The sequence below is a fragment of the Gobio gobio genome (genome assembly GCF_949357685.1).
Source record: "Gobio gobio genome assembly, chromosome: 4".
In the NCBI taxonomy this organism is placed as follows: domain Eukaryota; kingdom Metazoa; phylum Chordata; class Actinopteri; order Cypriniformes; family Gobionidae; genus Gobio; species Gobio gobio.
The window spans coordinates 43,751,266-43,776,691 of NC_137100.1; the positions used below are offsets into that span (position 1 = coordinate 43,751,266).

A 25,426-nucleotide genomic window follows, 5' to 3' on the forward strand; every position below is an offset into this window, starting at 1 on the left:
TTAAGAATACTTTACCCATCAACCGTTTAAAATGAAAAACAGGTCAAAGAGGAACGCGCACTGATGTAAATAGACCGTGCATGAGCCGAGCACATGGCGGAATGAGATGAGCTGAAGTGCACATTCATTCTTCGACAGCAGAGGGCGCTGACGGAACAGCAGAAATGCAGCCGTTTCCCCAGTAATCACACAACCTAATACATAATACTTAAAGACTTAAGGCTATTCATTTTCAAACTTGCATTTTATATTTTAATCTGGACTAAATTACATGCCCTAGATATTGTTTGAATATGTTCTGACTGTTGTTCAATCACACACTTTACAAGGCTCCAGTATTTAACATTAGTTCCTTCATTAACAAACTGACAATGAAAAATACTTCTAAAGCATGTATTAATCTTAGTTAAATGTACATTTCAGCGTACCTATTGTTCTTTATAATTATTTTGCACTTTAATCTGTTTTAAATATTTGTTTACTTTATACATTTTTGTGTCTTGCTTTATTGTATTTAAATGTTTGGTTCTTTTGTTATAAGAAAGTGATTTAACCTGTTACAGTATGACAACACTTTTTTTGCAACTTATTTCAATATCGTGATAATACCGTATACCGTGATAAAAGCTTCAGCAATTAATCGCAACATGAAAATTTGATACCGGCACATGCCTAGTTGTCAGGCTATAAATCTGAGTCTGAGGACATGAAGAATGTCACGGGTTGCCATCTCGTAATGACGGATGCGAAACACCGTGAACGCCGCATAAGCTGGTTGTTTTGGTTTAGGGGGAACTGTAAAAGGCAGCTGCTCTTTGTTCGTGGCGCTCAGTGATTGTCTACAACGCCGTACAGCCTGTCCTTACTTAACATGCTGAAGACGTGTGATGTCTGTGTGTGCTGAGGTATATGGATATACATATGTTGACAGGCAGGTAGGACATTGTATTATTGCATTTGGACGAAATGCAATGATTGGCTGAAATTTTTTTTTTGGTCCTGTGACTTCCAAAGAAGATATATGTACATATTTTAACATGATACCCCTTCTATTATTGATTGATATCCGGATGTGAAGAGAGTTTCAACCAGTATAACAAAAAGTGTTTATTAAACAAAATGCCTACCCTACCTTAAATCTTACATGACCACATGCGCACACACATTTGATCATTTAATGCATGAGGCACTTTAACAACTGCTGCTGTCTTGTTTGCGTATTGTTGGCACTTAATAATAGTAATATTAATAATCCTAATAATATTCCTTTAACTTTCATGTTTTTTTAAATACTTGTCTTTTATGTTGTTGTCGCTTTTTAACACTGGGTCTGAGGGAAACATAATTTCAATCCTCTGTATGTCTTGTGTGTGTATATAGTAGAATTGACAATAAAGTTGAGTTAAGTTTAGTTTAGTTTAATTCATATTAGGCTGATAATGAGACACCTCTCTGCTTTAGATACCCATGAGATCCTGGCTCAAAGACACCATGTCGGACTCATTTACATGGTTGAGCACTAGAAATGGCGGCTTTCAGGTATGTTATTTGATCAGAACCAATAACTAGAATATCCTCCTGCCATCATGTCCCCGCCCCCTGAGTAAATCTTTACTTTATAGTTTGATTACACGGAAACTGGTGTGGTACAAATGAGATTCCTACGACTGAACAGCAAGATTGCGAAGCAGAACATCACATTTTCATGCCAGCCAAACAGCCACCAGGGCTCCAGTGAAAGAGATATTAAGTTCCTCGCAGACTCAAGAAGACAGAGCTTCCTGGGAACATTACTGGATTGTGAAGTAAGACAACTGTAACTAAATTATAATGGATTGCATTGCTGTTGACTTGAATTTATTATGTCCCCTTTCTGTCTGTGTTTAGCATACAGAGGCGCTGGATACAGGCCCTCGGGAGTCTGTGTTCCAGTTTGAGACTGAAGACCTGGAGCTTTTACCAATTAGAGATGTGGCTTTATTTGGCCACAGCGACACAACAGAAGAGTTTCAGTTTACTGTAGGACACGTCTGCTTCAGCTAAAACATAAACACTCTCTCATTTGAGGACTGTTCTGCAGAGCTCCTACTGGGTAGCTCTCTGCGGAGAAATCAGGACTTTCTTTACTCTACTGTTCTCCATCTGCTGTGGGAATGGAGGTTCCTAATGAAGTTTTCACCTTCAGTTTACAGTGTACCTTCAGTACAATGAACTGGTTTGTTGTCTGTTGGCAACAGTAATCTGGTGCAGTTTCTCATGAGGAGTTGTAATATATTGTTGTATATTGTTTACAATGTTTGTTTTCTGTTAAATAACTGATTATTTATATGATGTCTTGACGTTACTCTTGTCAGCAATTCACTTCCACAAACCATGATTTCTTCAAACCCCTTTAATTCAGGTTTTGTTGCACTTTATGAAAAAGAGCACTGTGATATACACTGCATGGCCAAAAGTTTGTGGACACTTTAACACCACACTTGTATGAACATTTAAAAACTATTGTCATTAATAGGTAGTTTGTCCATTCTGTAACTGCTTCTATTCATCTTGGAAGGCTTTCAAACATGGATGTAGAGATTTGTTGTCACCATTGGTCATGTGGTGTATGTGGCACCCTAATCTGATACTACATATTTAAACAACGTGCCTCAAACTTGTATCAGGCACTGCTTAATAAGTCTAATAACATGAATTACTTCCTAGAAAACTTAGTGCTGTCAGACAGTTGCTGTGAGCCCGTTGTTTATGGTGGAATTTGCTATACCTTAATTAACAAATTATGATGACCATTATTAAAGTGTCAGTTGTTCTTGTTTGCAAATTACACAAATGATAATTTAGGCCATTGTAAAGTAACTCATTGCTATCTGTTTTAATAACAAACTGATTTTATTCAAATGAGTGTGTTTTTTTTTGTGTTTTTTTTGTTGAGTATGCAAAAAATTTATAAATCCTTGAGGATTTGTGGATTTTTTCCCTATATGATACATGGTGCCTTCAGCAGTTTTAATAACTGCTCTTTTTTTTTTTTTTTTTACTTCGATGAATGCAGAAGGGAAGTGCATATTATTTCTACAAGACAGGTCTGGCTCATTCAGGTGTACTGATAATGTGTATGCATTTACTGAATTAGACCGTTAATGTAAAAACATTTGCAAAAACAACTTTACTAAAGTAAAAGGGAAATAAAAAAAAACATATACATAATGTATATGGCTAAATATAGAAATATGAGTTAGTTATAGTATACACTATCAATCATAAGTTTGAGTCAGTACGATTTTTTTAAACGTTATGTTTAAAAAAGAAAAAAGATCAAAAATACATACCTTTATGTTCATTCAGTAAACCCAGTGACCATTTCAGTGTAGTGTAGTCGTGTAGTGTATAAACCTGTAGGCTTCTGAGGTAAATAATAAATTAGTTTTTATGTTTCTCTTATTGCTCCCAGTTTGTGGGGTGTCTGGCGCCCTCTGGAGGGTTATTTGGAAAAGCCGCAAGTTGCTAGTGTGTACAGTTCAACACCCCTCCTTACAGCTGGATGTTTCTTCGTTTCCAGGAAATCACTTGAAACATCAGCTGAGAAAATGGCTGCGATATGATCCCGTTAATCCTTCACGATTTCAGACGTGTCGTTTTGGAAAGAAGCATGGTATTCGCAACAGAATGAGATTTGTGAGAGTGTGACAGACCGCTGGTGAGCTCTAGGCCCTTCGGTGATGCCTCGGACCGTCGTGAGATCCTGAGCCGACCAGAGCTCCGCTTCACACTGCTGGAGACTCGACATACACCGGAAAGATACTCGAGGTGAATGAGTTATTGATGTCTGATCTCTGCGCTTAAGCCTGAATGTACATACACGTCAGATAAATGTAAAACAGTGAGAGTTTTATTGTGTTACTAAATCGAGAAAGTGACATGTTTTGTTGTACTAAATAAAATATAAGTAGTTTTAAGGGATCTTTAGACCAGATATAATTTTAAGTAACTTAAGTTTATTTGGTCAGACATAATTTTAAGTTAGTTTTTTTAGCCAGTGAGAAAGCCTTATCTGACAGCTGGCTCGTGTGTGGTTGGGAATGGAAACCGAGAACCGGTTCTGAATAACAGTTCCTTGTTTGAAACTCGTTTATATTTATGATTTTCTGCCGCTGTGGAGGAAAAGCCATACTGAAATTACTATTAAAACTACATATTCGCTCGAAGATATGGGAACGAATGACTCTAATGAGTCGGTTCCTTTGAATGAATCAAACACTCTCAAAGTGGTTGCTGTATATCGTAGAATGAACCAGTCAACGATTGAAATATGTTACCCGTTTCTGTTTGTTTATTCTAACATAGTTAGATATTTTTTAGCATAATGTATAGTTAGACAATTAGATAATCTGTATTTTGATGTCAATTATAACAGCTCTCATCAGCTGATAAATATTTTATGTTAATCAAAATACATCATAATTGATTTATGCCATCGACGCCGGTGAAGTGTCAAATGTTAACGTTATAAACGTTTTTTCTGTGTTATCAGTACTGTATGTGCCAGTCTGCTGCCCACGCAGCTACTGTCAACACGGACTGTGTCTCAACACCTAGTGAACTGCCTACATAGACAGCACTTTTAAACTTCATAGTCAACCCAGACATATTTTACAGGTAGGCAGCTCTCTAGGTTTTGAGACACAGCTTGTTTTCTCTCTCTCTGTACACAGAGACCTGGTCACTGAGTTTATGAACAGTCTGGAGAGAGACAGAGAATCATGCTTCCACCATCAAAAAGGGATTTTGTATCTCTGACTCTCGGTGAAAGCGGCAACTACACCAACAGCAAGCAGTGGCGCCGGCAGTCCTGCTGGAGGGTGAGTTTAATATTCAAGCCATTTGTTTATTTACATGATGGTTTTATCTATGAGTATCTTCTAGGTCCATTTGTATGGAAGCATATCACATGGGTAGCAATAATATTTCTATATTCAATTTGAAATGTAATATGCAAAATGGCAATGTATTTCTGTATTTAAATGTACATTTTCCACACCAAATGCGCAACATTTGGAGCAAAATGCTAATTCAAATTCAGTCAAATAATTTACATTTGCTATTTCCTGCATTAGTTGCATTTTCAATTCCACATTGAATTTTTCTACATTCATTGCAGGACATTTAATGAAAATGCAATCGTGTCTTAACTGTGAGTGTAAATGCAATTAAGAAAAATAACATTTAAATTAAAATTTTGCTACAATTTTTGCTTAAACATGTTAAATATCTAATCATTTCTGTTATACATTTTCCTTTTCATTTTGCAACTTATAAAACGTTAAATTATGTGTTTAAATTATATGTTAAAACTAGTGTAGAAAATAGAAAAATAGCATTTTGCTCCAAACGTTGCACATTTGGTATGGAAAATGTACATTTAAATACAGAAATACATTGCTATTTTGCATATTACATTTCAAATTGAATATCTATCCATATGCTTCCATAAATCTGTAGTGTAGTAGCATCTAAGGTGTGGTGATTGTACGATCGCCTTGGCTTTTTCTCCAGAGATGGAAACAGCTGTCCAGATTGCAGCGCAGCCTGATTCTGCTTACATTGATGCTGTTGCTGGTTTGTGGAATCGCCACATCTCCCACTCTCATAGGACACTGGAGAGGTGAGCCACTGTATTTCTCCCCCCCCCCCAGATTTTGGAATAGAAAAAATTTAGGGCGGGGACTTGTTTCTGTCCATCAGTTGTTGATTGGATGTAGGCAGATCTGAAAGCAAGCTTTGCAGTAGATTGTGACTCGGGACGGGGCTTAAATGGACTAAATGATTGGAGAAGACCGGAATATGTCACCAGAGAGAAGTCTGTCGTTTCACCGGAAGATCCAGTTTTGACATTAGGGTTGTGCCGATAGACGATAGTTTCGTGTATTAATGATAGTCAGAGATATTGAGATCCACGGGCTTGCCTTTTGGGTGTAATATTTCTAACAATAACAAAGTAAATAATTAAATAAGTATATAAACAAGTAAATGAATGATCAAATAAGTAAACGCTCCCCCCCACCACCACCACCACCACCCATGCGATATTGTGTAATATTGTGAATCGCGATCTCATAGACTGACGATAGGACGATGTGAATAGGGAGCATATCGCCCCACACTATTTGACATTTTGATTAAAGGTGCTCTAAGCGATCCTGCATGGAGTAACTTCTTGTTGACGTTCGAAGTGTTGTCAAACAAAACAGAGGCTAGCTAGACCCTCCCTCCTCCTCCTCCTCCTCCTCCTCCCCCTCCCCTCCGTGCTTCCGGATTGGAAGCCCTTCTGCCGCCGGAGTTCTCGCCACCTTTCGAAGGCTTTTCCGATGTAAATTCGGGACTTTGCGCGTTCCTTTTCCCTTTTCGTTGCAAGATGTTCATCAGAACGTCATCTCTTTGGTCGTGTGTCGGCCATATCAAAATCATATAATTCGAACTTCCCTCTTTATGCTTCTCTCTTCTACACACCCCCCTTCATGTGCACGCGCACTAACCCCAAACCTCCACCCCCACATCATTCTTGTCGGTTATTGGCGGGAGCACTGTTGAGTGAGAGATGGTGGTCCAGTGGGTTAAACCATGGAACTGATATGCAGAAGGTTGATAGTTCGATCCCAGCGGTCACCACCAGTGTGTCCTTGAGAAAGGCACTTTAATCCATGTTGCTCCAGGGGGATTGTCCCTGTAATAAGGGCACTGTAAGTCTCTTTGGATAAAAGCGTCTGCCAAATGCATAAATGTAAATATAAATGTTTCGTTGTCCAGACTGCCCAAGTTTGTTTTTGTTGCCGTTTGTGGAGCTTGTGTGGACTACAGAGACTGCGTTTTTTTTACAGTGTGTTCAGGGGACAGGCAGCTAGCGGATAGTGAGGAGATGTTTGCCATAAAAAAATGTTGGCCTAAAAAACGTGTGACATCGCTCATAGCACCTTTAAAACAATACATGGTCAAATTACAAGGTCAAAAATGTAAACATGCATGGATGAATCTTTTAAGGTTTGATTGAGAAGCTAATTATACCTCCTCTGTGTTCATCTTTCTCAGGTGGTGCAGTTGGGGGGAACAGGAACGATGGGAAACAGCCGTTTGTTGTTGACCTGAAAAATGAGTACAGGTTCATTCTTCCTGAGCCGCCCTCTGAGGTTAGTGTGACCCATTTGTTTCTTGCTTGCTTTTTTGATGTCCTCTTTTTATGAGTAACCTGATAACTCAAGGTTACAGGCTGTGCTTTGTGCTGCTTTGTGCAGTAATGTATGTTTTCCTCCTGAAAAACAGAGAAAGGACTTTCATAGACGTGGACCTCCTATCTTGCAGAACCGTTTGCCATTCAAAACGAATGTTTCGGGTCTGTTGGGGGAAGAAAATCATGGACCGGACCTAAAGAACGTAGATAAAGGATCTGAGAGAGAAAAGCCGATCATTAGGTTTGATTTTAAATGTCAACTGTACTGAAACAGCATATGCATTTTAGATATTCCTGTGGTTTGTTTATTATTATTATTTTATTATTTATTTTTTACATGATTGTAGTTGGCGTGGAGCTGTGGTAGATGAAGAACAGGCCTCTGATACTAACACTAAAGAAAGCGGAAACCAAGATGGCCCAGCTTCATTAGCACTTGGTTTGTTATTTTGTCAGCTACATTTTATTCCTTTGATACTGAACAGGAAGAGAGCCTGTTGCTAAATCTATTAATACTTTCTAAATATAAACACATTTTATGCAGCTGATCTGCCTGAATTCATTTGATTATTTTTCTGTATTGCACTGAAACAGCTGTTTCCTGTGTTTTTGTTGCTTTCAGCCGAGAGCAGGCTGGAGGCTGTGAGAGAAGCTTTTGGACATGCCTGGAAGGGCTACAAGGACTTTGCTTGGGGTCATGATGAGCTCAAACCCATCTCTAAATCATATGGAGAGTGGTTTGGACTTGGGCTGACCCTAATTGATGCTCTGGACACCATGTGGATCTTGGGTCTCAAAGAGGGTAATTTAGCATGCTAGAGAAAATACATTACAGAAGCCCACATAGACCAATATTTTTTTTCTCAAGTCTCATTTTCCCAAGATCCAAAATGCCTTGTGGCATGGACTGGAAAAAGTTCAGTCCAAGTCACAAAGCATTTAATAAATAGATTATTAAAGCTGTCAGCGCTAACACGTTAACGTATTGGATTACTTTAAAGTTTAAGTGTTAATTTAAGTGTTAAATTAATTTAAAGGGGTCATGAACTGGCTTTTAAAAAATGTTATACTGTTGTCTGAGGTCAACTTATGACTTCTACTAAGTAATAGGCTATTTTCTGCCTTGGTTTTGAGGCTCTCTGAAAAAACGCTCAGTTTTGATGGGCGTGCCGCACTGAAGACTTGGAAGTAAACGCCCACGGCTAGGATTGGATAAGATTTGCATATTTAATGAGCTTCAGCTCCCCTCAGTACATGTAGGGATTGTTTTGAAAGCGTCTGGGGAAATGATCACAGGACTTGCAAAATATCTTTATCAAACAAACACAATGATGCATTTTTTTTTTTTTTCTTCATTTTTGTATTACTTGGCCGGCCTGATCAGTGAATATAACCGCAAACCACACGCACGCAAGAAAGGAATGTTATTTCACTATTCAAGATAGCCCGTCGGCAGGCCAGTGATACGTTTTGGTAGCCCGTCTGAAAAACACATATCCCCGGGACGTTGGGCTTTGCGAGCCCTGGCCCATAACCTTACAAGTCCGAGTCTGATCACGAATGAACCAATAACACCTCGAATAAAGGAGCCTGTGACAGCGTGCTAAGGTATGTAATCAATATATATGAAACGACCTGTAACAATGCAATACTAACACATATAAAAAAAAAACATGTTTTACTCACATAAGTGTGTTGCACCATCCCTGTCAGATCCAATATAGAAGGCACAGCATTGTGTTTTAATCTCAATATGTCTGCAAATCCAGTCTCGACCTGTATCTTGTTTACAGTCGATTCTGCGGTGAAATGAAGCGAACAAACGCGCAATGTCTTACACACATGAGCTGGAACCGGCATGTTCATTGCTTGGTCGTAGCGCGACCCGTTTAGCTTCACGATTCGGTGGGCGGGCTTGAGGCGGCGCTTCTGCATTCTATGACGTCAATGGTCGACATATTCTGAGATCGACCGTTTTCTGGGCCTGGTGTCAATAAAAGCCTTGACTAACAAGGAAGTTTTCAGCTCCGAAACGTACAGGATATTCTTATATCACGATTAACTTTTATATATATCAAAGGCTCAAAGGAAAGTTGATTTCTCAATTCATCACCCCTTTAACGCAAATAAATTACTGAAGTACCAGAAATTGCGTCATTTATAAGGATGGTTCACCCAAAAATTTAAATTCTGTCATGAATTACTCACCTTCATGTCGTTCTAAACCATTAAGACTTTCGTTCATCTTCTAAACACAAATGAAGATCTTTTTGATGAAATCAAAAACGCAATTGACACTTTGACGCTTCAAAAAGTTCATAACGAGATTGTAAAACTAAATGAATTGAGCAGTTTAGTCCTTTTTTTCTCTTTTTTTTGAAGAGTCACGATCGCTTTATTTGTGAATATATATCTAAATTAAATCTGTTCATCATATAAAGCGATCGTGTCTCTTTTTGACTAAATCACACTGAGCAATGGTGCAAGCACCTGTAACCCTGGTAGGCAGAAATGTCTATTCTAACCTTTTAACCCTATAGTCTGAGCCAGCTAGAATTGCCAAATGGAATTTCAAAAGTATGTTTATAATATTCCTAAACACTTCCCCATCTTACATTGGCTGGACAAACAGATTGCCACCAAACTCATGCCAATGTTACTGTGTCAGGCTGGTTGAGATGTTCAAAGAAACAAAGCGATTTTTACAATCTTTTGTGAAATCAACCAACCGACTTTTAGGGATAGTTCACCCAAAATTGAAAAATCTGTCATTTACTCACGCTCTAGTTGTTCCAAACCTGTTTTAATTTCTTTCTTCTGCTGAACACAAAAGAAGATATTTGGAAGAATGTCGGTAGCCAAAGAGTTGATGGGTTGATCGTATTTTTTGGGGGTCCAATGGGGTCCATCAACTGTTTGGTTACCCATGTTTTTCAAAATTTGTTCAGCAGAAGAAAGAAATCCATACAGATTTGGAGCAACATGAGGGTGAGTAAATAATGACACAATTTACATTTTTGGGTGAACTATCCCTTTAATAATATGAATATGTCAATGTCTTCATTTTAAGATGGGATAGGAGAAGAAAAAATTATTCCTATCTTAAAATGAAGACATTCGCATATAACAATGCATAAAAAATGCACTTGATCTTCACCTACTCATTTTATGGTGTTCACTGAAGCTGTTTATTGTGTATGTAAAGTGGCTTACTTAATTTACATAAATGTTGTTGACAGAGTTTGCAGAGGCCAGGGAGTGGGTGGACAAAGAGCTCTCCTTCGATAAAAACGTGGATGTTAATCTTTTCGAGAGCACCATTCGTATCCTGGGGGGCCTTCTGAGTACATACCATCTGACCGGAGACCTCATGTTCCTGGATAAAGCTGTGAGTGAGAAGTAAACCCCCCGTTAGCTCAAAGCATCTTGTCTTCCTGTTACTATGTTCTGGTGATTTGATGGTATTTTTATCTTGTGAATAATTTTTCAGAAAGATATTGGCTCCAGACTGATGCCCGCCTTCAACACTGCCTCTAAAATCCCCTATTCTGATGTGAATATTGGGAAGGGGACGGCTCATCCTCCGCGATGGACTTCAGACAGCACCGTAGCTGAGGTCACCAGCATTCAGCTGGAGTTCAGAGAGCTCAGCCGGCTCACTGGAGATCCCAAATACAAGGTCAAGATAATGGCCAGTCTTTCACAATTAAGGCCTGGACACTCATTTAAACAATTCTGTTCTCATTAGAACAGGTGGTTACTTATCATCCTTGTCTTTTTTTTCTGTAGTTGGCTGTGATGGAGGTGATGGACCAGGTGCATAAACTAGACGGAAAGCAAGATGGGCTGGTGCCGATGTTTATAAATACCAACAACGGGCTGTTCACCCATCAGGGCATTTACACGCTGGGAGCCAGGGCTGACAGCTACTATGAGTATCTGCTGAAGCAGTGGATACAGGGAGGCAAGATGGAGAACGAGTGAGTAGAGGGTTTTTTGGACGTTATAATTTATTCCTTATGGGGTTGGGTCGATACCAGAATTTTGGCTGTGGAATGATGTTGCTGAAGCTTTTTATTACTAAACTTTGTTTGTGTTCCCATGTGTTCAGATTGCTAGATGACTACCTGCTGGCTGTGGAAGGGGTGAAGAAGAACCTGCTGAAGAAGTCTACTCCTCTAGGCCTTACATTTGTAGGAGAGTTGTCCCATGGACACTTCAGTCCCAAAATGGTATGTTTGTTCTCAAAGAATAACAAGACTTCAAGTTCAGCAGCCAAATAGCTCATGTAGCCCCATTTTTCTCCTGTCTTGTTTCTTTTAGGACCATTTGGTGTGTTTCTTGCCTGGCACACTGGCACTGGGGGCACATTACGGCCTTCCTGCTGATCATATGGAGCTGGCAAAACAGCTGATTGAGACCTGCTACCAGATGTATGCCCAGATGGAGACTGGTCTGAGCCCGGAGATAGCTCATTTCAACATGCATGAGGGCAGCACAAAGGATGTAGATGTAAAGGTGAGCTGACAAAGAGCTTCAAGTTTTGACTACTCTCTGCTGGTGTGAAACATATGTTTGTTTGAGAATGTGAAATGAAACTTTGTCTTTGTGATTTTGTAATATCTTGCAGATTGCTGACCGGCACAACCTTCTGCGGCCAGAGACCGTGGAAAGCCTCTTCTACTTGTACAGATTCACCAAGGACAAGAAGTACCAGCAGTGGGGCTGGGAGATCCTACAGAACTTCAATAAGTACACAAGGGTATGTGAGAGAGCGAGAAACGGTTCCACTGTTACCTTGAGATATTTTTTTACATGCAAAATAGTGGAAGGACGATGCGTACAAATTTACATGTTTTTCATTCTAACTAGTATGCAAGATTCAAAATAATGTAAATTCATTCATAGAAAATGGTTTGCCATATGTGTACTTGCGGTGCACTGATTCTGGTGGATTTTTGAAGTGTGTGCCTCTGTGAATGCTTTTCAGAGAATATCGCCTACAATCCATTGCTCTATTGAAGTTTTTAAATGTATGTGTAGATACAATCACTAGCTAAATGTATTATGTAAATCAATTATTGTTTACTGTTCAAAAGCTAGTCAGTAGCATTTTTAAAAGACGTTAATACTTATATTCAGCAAGGATGCATTCAATTAATCAAAAGTGATAGACATTTTATAATATAACAAAAGATATTTAAAATAATTGCTGTTTTTTTTTTACTTTCTATTGATCATAGAATCATGAAAAAAAAGTAATCACGGTTTACACAAAAATATTAAGTAATTTCTTTCAAATTGTAATATTTCACAGTTACTATTTTTACTGTATTTTTGATCAAATAAGCGCAGACTTGGTGTGAAATAAGAGATTTATTAGAAAAAATATTTTTAAAAAACGTACCAACACTACACTTTTGAACGGTAGTGTATATGCCAACGCAACATAGGGGTTTTTGGTATAAAGATGCAGTTTTATGATGTAGCAGTTTGTCCCTGTACTTAATATGCAGGTTATCAGAAAAGTGAGTAACAAAACTATAAAAAAAAAAAATACCAGGAGATTTTAGAAGAGATTTTCATTTTCAGGAAAATGTATTGAAATTAAAAGGTCAGTAAAATGTTATCTACTTATTATGGAAGAGTGTTTCCGCCACAGAATAATAAAAAATGAAAGATGACCGCTAAAAGATGAACTTTTTATCTCACAATTCTGACTTTTTTTCCTCCTCAGAATTACGAGATATAAACTTGCAATTGCTAGAAAAGAATCAGAATTGCGTGAAAAAAAAATAAAAAAAATTCTCGCTTTTGCAATTTTATATCTCGCAATTCTGACTTTGTCACACAATTCTGAATTATGAGATATAAATTCACAATTATGAGAAAAAAAGTCTCTATTGCCTTTTTTATTCAGTGGCGGAAACAAGCTTCCACAAGTTATGCTCAGTTTTTATTTGTTTCTTTCATTTGACAGAATATATCGCAAAAATATCCTTAAAAGACCTTATCCATTCATCATGGAAAAATCGGGGAAAGTAATTGGTCAGAAAATGTCTTTGCTTTTCATACTGGCTCAAAGACGAACCTTTATGCTCTGTCAGAATGAAAGTCTAATATTATTGTCTCAGGTCTGACTCTCATATTTCAGACACGTTGCTACTTGGCTTCTCATAATTCACTTGGTTTGTACAAACTTTGCCTTGCCTCTATTCCAAATATACTTACACTTTCTCTCTCTGCATTTCTGAACTTCCCATTCAGCATTCAGTTCATATCAACAGTTTAGAAGGATGTTACCAAACAACTGTCAGTTCTGACTCATGTGTCCCTCTCCCCGCAGGTTCCCACTGGAGGTTATACATCCATAAACAACGTCCGTGACCTGGCCTATCCCAGCCCTCGAGACAAGATGGAGAGCTTCTTCCTGGGTGAGACGCTCAAATACTTCTACCTGCTGTTTTCCGAGGACCCCGACCTTATCAGCTTAGACAAGTACGTCTTCAACACTGAGGCCCATCCTCTGCCCATATGGCCACAAGCAGAATGATGGACCAACAAGCACACATGCGTAACCAAACACACCTCTCTCAGGGACAACACATTTGATATTCGAACTGCCATCTTTTTCTACACTAGGAACTGTTTTTTTGTCATTGAAAGTCACTAACTTGTCAAATAATTACAAGAGCCATGACAAGAATCTGTTTGTAGATGCCTAGTTTCTGAGCGTGCTATTGATCTGTGTGTTTCTATTAATAGAGTTCTCAATGTATGCTTCTTTGATACTTCGATCAGCTGGGCTGATGAATTAGCCCACTGAATCAGTATGTGCAGTCTCTTAGCCCAAGCACACAGACAAAAAAAAAACCTTCATACTGTGAAACCTTATGGGGACTGCAAGCACTTTATGGTGTGTTTTTGGGGTTTTTGTGTGTGTGTATGTGTGTATATTTTCTTTTAATGAAAGAACGACTGCTATTTTTTGTTGTGGGGATTTAGGGAGTCTTTCACCATTATCTGATGGTCTGTTTAGCTTTTGTAAATTTGTTTTTCTTTGCATCATAATTATTTCCATGGTTTTATTGGTTTTCTAGAGCTTTTGGATCATGTGGTTGCACGTTACTATAAGGTCTCATTTGTTAACATTAGTTAAAGCATTAATTAACATGAGCAATATATTTCTGGAGCATTTATTAACCTTTGTTAATAAAAATGTTCATATTAGTTCATCTTGCATTTACTAATATTAAAAAAGGTACAACTTTTGCTCTTAAAAATGTATGTTGAGATTAACATTAAGATTGGTAAATGCTGTAGAAGTATTGCAAATTGTTAACTAATGTAATTAACTAATGTTAACAAATGAAACCTTATTGTAAAGTGTTTCCAAAAATGTAGTAATCGGACATTGTATCATTTTATCTTGTGGTCAAGCACAAACATTTGCTATTATTTCGAATATTTCTCTTTTTTGCCTAAAACCCCAAACCCTGCTGTGAAGGATTTTTATGCCATTCCTGTAAATAGGAGAAATGTAAATTTTTGTGTCGAGTTTGGTGTTAGTGTTAAAAATTGCTAGCAGGTGGTCATATGAACCTTTTTTTTTTGTGGTTGCAGGATTATAAGTATTTTAATGGAGCATTAATCAAGCACAATATTTTTGGGTTCTTTTTATTTTTTATTTCTATTATATTATGGCACTTGTAGTTATCTCACTCTTTCACAGGACCTACATCAGATGAGATTCTGTTATGTAACGATGAACTTTAAACATATGGTATTGATAGAATATCTTGTGAAATATGAACAATTGGATTTTGTTTTTTGGGGTGGTTTTCTTAGAACTTTAAAGAATCTTCAAAATTCCAAACGTTTTCATGCAGGAAGAAAAATTGAATGTTGAATGAATTCATTTTTCACCACTGCTGATTGCGAATCAGTCTGTGGCCTGAGCTCAGATAGTTTAGAATGTATAGAATGTCTTAAGGTTACTGATACCAGGCAGGGCTACCAACTTTTTGACCATTAAACAACAGACCTGCTGTTTACACAATCACAAATTTATTATGTGCATTGGATATGAAAGCTGGTTGAACATTACGTCTCACTGTGCAGAAACTTGAGTAATATTATCCAGAGTTTCGTTTAGGTAGTGTGTACATTACAGCCATTGCAGATGTTTATAAAGGGCTGAGCATTGACTGGTTTCTCGACGTCGTGCTGTGGTGAGGTGCTCTGTTCCGCGTGTGCCTTTACATACAGAGCAATGACAAATGTCAATTTTCAATCCTGAAAATTGAGTTTTTATGAGAAATCAATCTATTTTAGTCATCTCATTCCTGTTGTGAAGCTTTTTACTGATCTTTTTGTTAATTAAATATTTTTGTGATTATTTATAATACAGTGTGTAAGTGTTAAATTGACTTGTACGCCGTTTCTGGGTGTTTTTTTATCTCACAGATTTAAAATGAAGGGCTTTTCATGCCTCGCTCTCAATTGTTGTGCAAATGTCTTAAATTACCATCTGCCTCATGCATATTGACAAATCAACATAGTTCTGAATCATTCAAACACCAAAGACGTGCCATGAATTTCAAAGAATATTCTAAAACGGGGGCAATAATAATGTGGTACAGCTGTACATATTCCTTTGAATGATGCATTTACGTACTCCCCAACTCAATCTGGCAATTTGTAAATGATGATTTAGACATGAGAGTGAGCTTGTACATAATGAAAATGTTTTTTTTTTATTGACAAATTCATATTTCTGGAATATAACTTTTGAATGTCAATTTCTGTGGAAAATAAATTGATTTATTCAATATTTTCCCAAATGATGAAATAAATTGTACATAAAAATAACTCATGATGTCTCCTTCCTTGCTGCCTTCACCCATTGAGCAATGATTTCAGACTCTTTCTTACGAGCCACAATCACAGACTCAGGATCAGCAGGGTTGGACTCCCTGGAAAAAAAAGAAGGCATGGTCAGATGACATATCCAAATATAGAATTTCAATGTCTTTATCTCTCATCTGTCTAAACACATCACATAATAATATGTAACATGGGCTATGTTCAGACTGCCAGCATAAAAACTTTTTGGAAAGTCTTGACAGCAAAATTTTTTTTTTTAAATATGATATAAAAAAACATTTGGAGTTTGTTTGAAATGCAATTCCAATCAGATTTTTACAGACATGTCTCAGTCTAGATGCATTGGCGGCTCAAATCAGATTTCAAATAGTTTGTCACTCTTAATGCAACATATTCATACAGCATTCAAACAGTATGTCCAGGAGACTGGTATATATTGTGATGTTCCGTGCTGTAATCATGGCCGAATATCTTTGGGTTCGCCTATGTCGTTACCAAATCAACCCATGCAGATAGGTTGGTTATGTCTGGACACACAAATATTATTTTGACCACTTACAATTAATAGTGCAGACAGTTTGCCTGAAACAATCTGATTTGCCTGCAGTCTGAAAATGGCTTAAGTTTAACTCGCACCTTAAATCCAGATGATGAGCTCCCTCTGGTATGTTGATTGCAACCAGTGATGAGCTGAGTGACTTCCTGATCTACAGGTGAAAATAATTACATTAAATGCCTTACACTTTGTGCCTTTACTTGTACTCAGCACATAGAATTTAAAAAAGTGCATCAGTGTGTAACTAGGGAATTATTGAAATTAGGTATTCGGATCATTTTTTGTAGGGAAAAATACAGAGTGCACCTTTATATTTGAATAACTTAATACATTTACAAAGTTTTAAAAGTAAACTTACCCCTCCATTAGCCCAAGGATCTAGATCACCATTGGAAAATATGATTTTGCTTGCAGTGGAGAGATCTAGAATAGATTTAAATTGATGCAACATTTAGATCCCAGTTCACTGCATACAGCCAATGAATATTAACCAGTGTTTTTAAAAAAAAGTCACCAGCCGAATTTTATAATTTTAACAAAATGTTCATGGCCCCCAGAATATTTTGTTGTATGAATATCTGAACATGCCATGCAGCAAAAGAAATAACAGAGCCTCTGCTTTTAAACAACAACAAACATTTTATTCTAGCTTAATTCTCCTTTTTTTTTTCAAAAAAGTTTCATAAAAAAAAAAAAAAGAGCAACATTTTGAGCAAAAAGATAATTTTTGTCAAAGACTACATCTGGATCAGATTCAATACAATGATCAAAACATAGATGGAGTAGATCGAGCAAAGTCCTATAGCTTGTCCTGGGTCGACATTTCATTCAGTAACATTAAGCTGTTTTGATTTACATGCGGTTTAAATGTTGATGGTCGCATTATTTTACATATGTATCTGCTTACATATGCTACTGCTTGTTTCTGCTTCTTCTTCAAATGTCTTTTGATCAGGAGATTTAGTACTCTTTCAGAAGATGTGTCATAGCGCCCCCTATCGTAGAACAGTGAAAGCACAGAGCCAGAAATTTCCATAGGTCAAACCACATTGTGTATTGTAAAAAATATAATATACATAAAACGATGCTCAGTCATTAATAAATTAGCAATGACAAAAATAAAAGATGATAACCAATGTATTTTTCCATAAGTACGATATTTTAGCAATTGTTGTTTGGTAGTTTGTTGCAAGTCACCCTCTACAACTAACATGGCGATAAGTGAACTGATATTAGGCTAATATTACATATATTTTTATATCTTCAATATAAAGGATAAAAGCAAGATAATTGAATTATTATATTACCTATGATAAATCATATTTAAACTAATATTGCTTTGTGTTGTTGGTCAGATAAAATGACAGAAAAGAAAATGGACAGATGGTAATTTTTCAGTGCACCAAAACGCCACACATACAACCCCCCCCCCCCCCCCCCCCAAAAGGATCAACGACAAGTGGATCCGGGTGCATAACCATGAGGTAAAGAAAGACAAACCTATACACAGTTTGGTAGTTGTAGCTTACCTTGGCCCCAGAACTGGGTCTTGAGCCACCCTGGCCGTGGCACCACCCCCCATCTTTTTGAGCAGTACTGTTCCCTCTGCTGCTCGGTGAATGTCATCGGTGGGAACATGTCTGTCACATTGTTACTCTCATAGCACATCTCGATCTCAGTGCAGGCCTAAAAAATTTTTTTTTATATATATGATTACAAGTGACTATTCCAGTGAAACCCAATACATCAGAGTAAACTGCCAACATGATTTTAAAAGAAAAACATTTGAACATTTATTTGAAAAAAACAGTTTGGACTGAATAAAGTGCTGCACAAATGAGTCCTAAAAGTCCCGATTTAGCATTTTTAACTTCCAGTTGCATTGTCCTGAAGTCAACAGGGTTCTTTAATAGGTTTTTGATTAAATGCTGGAAATAAGGTCTGCGGTTAACAATATATTTTCATGTTTTATTCTACAACAAAATACATTAGTAATACCCCTCATGAACTTTTAAGTTGTCAATAAGTGGCTAAATGGGACTACAGAAGTTGTCTGGGGCATTAAACGTCATCACAGCGTTTAAATAAAGATTGAAAGAAGGCCGAACGCGTAGTGGTGTTGACAAAGTCATGTGACTGTTGTTTCTACATCTGGGGATTATTTAAACTTCAAAATTCATTTAAAGTTGTGTTAATTGGTGAAGATTATCTTGAACAAAACATGTAAGAATCATAAACTTTTGTTTATGTCACAGATCTTATTTTATGCAGTAATCCAAATGCTTTTTAACGAGGGAACCAGGGTGATGCTAACTTCCAGTTATGCCGACAAAATAAAATCACAGTCTCAAAATAAATGTTTTACTGTAGACTTGTGTAATTAAATTATTAACATAAATGTGAAATGACGTTTATGATATGCTCTAATCATTGATCGTGGCTCTACTATCACAGTGAGCTTCCAGCAAGTACCAAAAACTAATATTCAGGGATTAGGGAGAACTAATCTAGGTACCTGGTAATCCCACGCATAGCTGTTAAAGCCAAGGCCACAGCCGGTGGGGTCGGCACACTCCACATAGAGACTGTAGAGGTCATAACATGTGAGCTGCCCAGTGGAATTATACACAATGCCTGTGGGAGTGGCACAAAATTGATGCAAAAGTATTTTGAGCCTTGTCAGGACCAGAGGGATAACAACCAAAAGAAACAGAAATTGAAATCTGTGCAAAGCTGCGGTCATTTACCAACAGTATCTCTGAGTGCCAGCATAAGATCAGAGCCATTCAGCATGGTTTCACACGCCACCTGTGAAAGTAAAAGTACTGAACTTTATCTTTAAGACACAATCATAACGGTTCCGTTCCAACTGTAGGAACTGCACTACTAAGCCATTTTAAATGGAACCAGATGGGGTGGAATGGTTTCATTTGCTCGAAGCATCAGGGAAACATTTGTTTAAGACCATTAGGTTTTGCTTTCTGCATTAAAGTCTTTCAGTGGCAAGCTTTTATTTTTCATGCCATCCCCTTCCCATTGAGTTTTCAAAATTCATGCTAGCGATAAGTCCAGTACCTTCACAGGGAAGGCTGGCATGCTGCCCATGAAATGAGTGCTGTAGGGATAATCCAACATGGCCATCATGGTGAAGGCGTTGCGTAAGAATCCGTTCAGCTGATGAATGTCCTTTGGGGTGGAGGGAGTTTTACACAGGGAGAAAGCAGACTGGATGCAGTTGTATTCTATGTAGAATGAACAAGGAGCAAGAAGAGAATGAAACAAACGCAGAGTGAAATGGTTAAGCATCCTGAGTGAATGGCTACGGATACCTTTCTGTTGTGCCAAAGTGTTTAGCTTCTGGAAAGCTCCTGTCACTGCATCTCTGCAGGCAGGGTTAACCTTCTCGAAATCCTGAACAGGGAAACAGAACACATTCATTTTACTCCAATAGAGGGTATGCGCGTGACGTCACCATTGGCCGGATTGACTGCGGTTATGCCCTCTGAGTGGCAAAAAGACAGCGAGTGGCAGCATTGGATTTTACCGTTGTAAGGGAAATTTTGACCATAACAAACTATATCAAACCATATAAGGCATTTTTAATTATATTAAACTTATATCAGATGTTTTTGTTAAATATAAGGGGCATTCTAGTTTTCTGCAGTAAACAAATTGATACTCTTCTCTATAGAACTAGTGTGTTCGTTGTCTGTAGCCTTGAACAAGTTCTCGGAAACTTCAAGGTGGGACAGCGGCAGATAACACCAACTAAGGAGTTTGTTATTGTGTTGTTGTGTTATTGGCCCTCACCCATTGAAATGAGTGTATAAAAGAACGAGTGAGGGGCTTTGGTTTTTGTCTATCCTGACTGCAGACAACCTGTATGTCCGAATTGACCTTCTTGGCAATAATAAAAGCTTTTAAAAGACACTTTGCTTGTGTTTTTCAATTCCAGCTTCACCATGATAATTTTTAAAGTTTATTTTTTCCACGACAAGGTGAATGCTGCGAAAAACACAGAAAACACATCTAAAAAGGAAAAGATCTTTGAGATTGTCTGTACAAATAGATTTCACAAGCGATCTGAGGTATATTTTCTCAGACTGCCGAAATCTACAGAAAAGAGAAGCAAATGGACCGCTGCAGTTTACAGAAAACAACTGGACTCCAGATAGCGTAACGTGGATTTGCAGTGTTCAATTTGTGTCAATATCTTGAATTTAGGGGTAAAATCATACCCTTTATATTGTATTGTTATATATTGTATTGACAACTCATCAATTCAATTTGTACCAGCTTATATTCTGCATAATTAAGATACTTTTAACACTGACAAAAACTATACAAGTATTAGTGCTGGACGATATGATATACAGTTATGGCCAAAAGTGTTGGCACCCCTGGTAAATATGATCAAAGATGGCTGTAAAAATAAATCTGCATTGTTTATCCTTTTGATCTAGCATTCAAAAAATTCGCAAAAACTTGAGGGGGAAACTCACATTACGAAATAAATGTTTTTCTCCAAAACAAGTTGGCCACAATTATTGGCACCCCTAGAATTGTTTATGAGTAAAATACCTCTGAAGTATATTCCCATTAATATTTAATTTTTTTAGCACACCAGGGTAACTAGGAACATGAAATTGTCTAGCCATGACGTCTTGTTTCACAGAACTATAAATATGAGGAAACACAAAGGCCAAATTCCCTTAATCATTCATCACAATGAGTAAAACCAAAGAATATAGTTCTGATGTGCAGCAAAAGATTGTTGAGCTTCACCAAATAGAAAGTGGCTGTAAGAAAACAGCTAAAGCATTGAAAATCCCCATTCCCACCATCAGGGCAATAATTAAGAAGTTCCAATCAACTAAAGATGTTATGATTCTGCCTGGAATAGGACGTGTGTCTATATCGTCCTAATGCACGGTGAGGAGGAGAGTTTCAGTGGCCAAAGACTCTCAAAGGATCACAGATGGAGAATTGCAGAGATTAGTCTTGGGGTCAGAAAGCCTTAAAAAAAAAAATTCAAACAACTCCTTCATCACCACATGTTGTTTGGGAGGGATTCAAGAAAAATCCCCCTCGCCAATCCAAAAACAAATTTCAGCATTTTCAGTTGTCAGACACGACTGGAAATTAAAACGGGACCTGGTTCTGTGGTCAGATGAAACTATAAAAAGAGCTTTTTAGCAGCAAACACACCAGAGGATTTTGGTGCAAACAGGGATAAAAAGTACCCAATGCCCACGGTTAAAAATGTGTTTTTGTTTTATGTTTTTATATATTATGTTTTTGCTGGAGGTCCTGGACATCTTGTTCAGATACATGGTTTCATGGATTCTAGCATATACCTTACCAACAGATAAAAAATCAAAACCTGACGGCCTTTGCTAGAAATCGTATAATGGGCTGTGGTTGAAGGACAAATGTGTCACTGAACAAAAAAGGAAGCTTCTGCCATGACCATCCCAGTTTCCTGACCTGAACCCTATAGAAAATGAGTGGCTAAACTGAAGAGAAGAAGCACCAACATGGAGCTGGGAATCTGAAGGATCTGGAGAGATTCTGTATGAAGGAATGGTTTTGGCAAATTTTTTGAATGATAGATCAAAAGGATAAACAATGCAGATTTATTTTTACAGCCATCTTTGATCATATTTACCAGGGGTGCCAACACTTTTGGCCATGACTGTATATAACATTGATATAAGTGATCACGCAGATTTTGCCCGTTCACAGGCAAATTTGCTTTATGCATTTCCCCAACGTCGAAATCAGGCTCATATAAATGTAAGGAAACAAGATTCCTGACTGAATGTCAATATCCATGGATCACTGGATCTTTGGGGAGTTGTAAGGAACACTACATGGAGCCCAAACTTTAGTTTAAACTGATAATCCTTCATTTTACTCACATTTTTGTAGTTTCCCCTATTAAATCCAATCATGCCGCCGCTCTTTTGCCACTCAGTCCGGATGAGGGGGCGTGTTCCGGCGGGAAAGTGATGTCAATGCATACCCTCTATACAAAATCAAATCCTCTTTAATTTAAAGAAGAAAAAAAAAGTTTTTTGAAAACATTAGTGGATTAAAAAAAAAAGGAATTTAATATGAACTTACAGCAGTAACATCCTGGAAAAACTGTCTAGAGTCTCCAAGGCCTGCGGTGGACAGGATGGGAGCGCTAGCGGCTAACGCACCAGCAACAATATTCGGGTACCTGATTCTCATGTAAACACTCAACATTCCTCCATAGCTGACATATAAACAAACAAAATGACATTTAGATTGCTATATTATTATTATTAGCTATTATTATTGCATTATATAAAATTACTATTAGTATCATAACTATTAGTTATGATACTATTTAATTATGGTATATGGATATTTATGTATATGTATACATGTGTGTGTCTGTCAGGGGATGGTAGGTAAATATAAAGCTAACTGAGACACCCCACCTTCCACCAAAGACGATGACGGGACATGTCTGAGCTCCCAGTTCCTTCTTCAGCTCTGTGATCATGACCCCATAGTCAGCCAGGGCCTGCTCCACTGTCAACAGCCCCACCTCAGGGATATTAAATGAATCCTTCCCAAATGGAAGAGATTTTCCATAATACCTCTAGAGTTTAAAGCAAAGGTAACCATTAGTGCAAAGGTATACACTACATGTCGAAGTCTAGAATAATTAAGATTTTTAAAAATGTTTTTGAAAAAAGGTTATTTGATTAAAAAAAACAGCAATATTATGTAAAAATTAATACAATTTAAAATATTCTCTTTATACATTTTATATTTTAATTTATTCCTGTGATGGCAAAGCTGAACATTACCTTTCAGCATCATTACTCCAGTGTTCAGTCTCACATGACCTTTCAGAAATCATTCTAATATGCTGATAATGTGTTTAAGAAACGTATTATTATTATTATTATTAATGTTGAAAACAGTTGTGTTTTTTTTGTGGAAATCCTAGACTACCATTCAAAGGTTTGGGATAGGTTTTTTTTAAAGAAATTATTGCTTAAATTAATACAGTTTTTACACATTATTTTGATCAAAAGTGACAGTTAAGACATGTGTAAGGTTAGAAAAGATTCATATTTCAAATAAATGCTGTTCATTGTACTTTCTTTTCATCAAAGAATCCTGAAACAAATTTTCCACAAAATTGAGCACCTATAATAATTGCTCAGAAGCACCAAATCAGCATATTAGAATAATTTCTGAAGGATCATGTGACACTGACTGAATGACGTAATGAAGAAGTAATGGGCTTTCTTTCCTGTTTTCTAACTTCCTCCATGGTCATATGATTCAACATCATCTCATCTTATCTTACGTGCTCAGCAAATATCACCAGGGCTCCCTGCACTGCTGCCAGCTCTGTGATGAAGCCGGAATTCCGTGCAAACTCCCATATGTCTCCCTCATTTCCAGTGTAGAAAAAAATGGGTCCATAGCCTTTCTTCCAGTACTGATCTAGAATAAACACACAATGCATTCAGTATGGATATAATTTAAAAACAAAGTTAAGACTAAGAGTATGGCAGTGTGGCAGATTACCTGTAATAAAGTAGCGCTGATCATATGTGCCATTGCCAAGGCTGTTGTAATTGAAGTGGTCTAAAATCTGTTTAAAATACATTTCCTTGAAATCAGCAGCAAGGTCTCTGTGAGATGGGATGACCTCATTATTGAGCTTTTCCTTAAAATAAAGAAAGAAAGATCATTCCAAAGAACTGTGAGGAATAACAGAGCAAATAATGGTCTATAACATGTATGAAAACAACTGGAACAGACTATCAGTAAACTATACAATTTCAAAATACAACCAACTGCAGATCAGAACTTGCCACAGATAAACGTGTCTCAGTCTTTCCACCGAGGATCAGCAACAAGAATCCAAGGAAAAGCCACCGTGCAGCCATTCTCACAGAGACCCCATAGATTAAGCAAGAAATCCAGTGGAGTCGAATGAACTATTGTTGAATGTCATGTGATCACATCAGCTGTCATGCTGTCATGTGACTTTCGTGACCTCTATAAAAGTTACAGACAATCGTTTATCCCTGTTGGATTTTACACCGTTGTAAAGTTAAATGTTGTCTGAACAATGAAACAGAGAAATTTCGCAGTTTAACAATAGATTACACAATAATAGTTTCAGTCATAGTAAAAGTCAGGAACCATTTCAAAATAAAAGTCTACATGCATTTAAATAAATAAATAAATAAAGGAAATTAATTTTAAAATGATGCACAGGCGTTAACCATGTAATGCTTTTCAAGATTACAAAAAGAACACCACAATGTATCTTGAATGTGAAACTCTAACACATTTATTTTGTAATTGTGAATATTCAGAAGACTTGTGGAAGCTGCATGTTAGGCCTATCTATGCTGGTTTTTGATACAATCTGCAAAATAATCAAAATAGATGAGGCTATGATCCTCTTCTTGGACTGTAATACTGACTCCAGTGTAATTGAAAGCACATTAAAATGATGAATTCTTCTTGGGAAGTTTCATATACATAAAGCTAAAGTAATGTCTATTACACCCTCCTTCAGGTTTTTCTGTAAAAGATCTTAAAATATGTTATGACAAAATATGAAATAAGAAATGTATAAAACATTTCTCATGCTGAAAAAAAGGGATTTGTAGAATTTTATGTTTTACCTTCTGCGTTGTAATATCTGTTGTTTGTATCCCCCAAATTCTGTTTAATATTAAATGTCATTGAAT

At 37.2% G+C, this 25,426-nt stretch overlaps 2 protein-coding genes across 2 annotated transcripts; one reads left to right on the forward strand and one right to left on the reverse strand.

Moving 5' to 3' along the window:
* The first annotated feature begins 3,479 nt into the window (after positions 1 to 3,479).
* Positions 3,480 to 16,088, forward strand: man1b1b (mannosidase, alpha, class 1B, member 1b). The gene is made up of 14 exons (XM_079814318.1): positions 3,480 to 3,810; positions 4,716 to 4,862; positions 5,557 to 5,665; positions 7,087 to 7,184; positions 7,318 to 7,466; positions 7,573 to 7,664; positions 7,848 to 8,027; positions 10,465 to 10,613; positions 10,716 to 10,904; positions 11,015 to 11,205; positions 11,337 to 11,457; positions 11,549 to 11,743; positions 11,856 to 11,987; positions 13,572 to 16,088. Exons 2-14 carry the CDS (start codon positions 4,764 to 4,766, stop codon positions 13,776 to 13,778), a joined length of 1,911 nt encoding a protein of 636 aa, XP_079670444.1. The 5' UTR covers positions 3,480 to 3,810; positions 4,716 to 4,763; the 3' UTR covers positions 13,779 to 16,088.
* Positions 15,279 to 24,847, reverse strand: dpp7 (dipeptidyl-peptidase 7). Its single transcript, XM_079814319.1, has 13 exons — positions 24,536 to 24,847; positions 24,246 to 24,387; positions 24,022 to 24,161; positions 23,138 to 23,301; positions 22,794 to 22,929; positions 19,997 to 20,078; positions 19,743 to 19,909; positions 19,415 to 19,475; positions 19,183 to 19,301; positions 18,197 to 18,353; positions 17,026 to 17,090; positions 16,748 to 16,818; positions 15,279 to 16,200 (listed from the first exon to the last, which is right to left on the reverse strand). Exons 1-13 carry the CDS (start codon positions 24,608 to 24,610, stop codon positions 16,098 to 16,100), a joined length of 1,482 nt encoding a protein of 493 aa, XP_079670445.1. The 5' UTR covers positions 24,611 to 24,847; the 3' UTR covers positions 15,279 to 16,097.
* Positions 24,848 to 25,426: the final 579 nt, after the last annotated feature.

What these genes read in the sequence shown, in the direction of transcription:
- man1b1b (XM_079814318.1), top strand. Translation starts at nt 4,764, where the DNA reads ATGCTTCCACCATCAAAAAGGGATTTTGTATCTCTGACTCTCGGTGAA. An exon ending in TTCCTGAGCCGCCCTCTGAG is followed by an intron (nt 7,185 to 7,317) that starts GTTAGTGTGACC and finishes CCTGAAAAACAG; the next exon opens with AGAAAGGACTTTCATAGACG. An exon ending in GATCTTGGGTCTCAAAGAGG is followed by an intron (nt 8,028 to 10,464) that starts GTAATTTAGCAT and finishes TGTTGTTGACAG; the next exon opens with AGTTTGCAGAGGCCAGGGAG.
- dpp7 (XM_079814319.1), bottom strand. Translation starts at nt 24,610, where the DNA reads ATGGCTGCACGGTGGCTTTTCCTTGGATTCTTGTTGCTGATCCTCGGT. An exon ending in TCAGCGCTACTTTATTACAG is followed by an intron (nt 24,162 to 24,245) that starts GTAATCTGCCAC and finishes TGTTTATTCTAG; the next exon opens with ATCAGTACTGGAAGAAAGGC. An exon ending in GACCCAGTTCTGGGGCCAAG is followed by an intron (nt 17,091 to 18,196) that starts GTAAGCTACAAC and finishes AATCTATTCTAG; the next exon opens with ATCTCTCCACTGCAAGCAAA.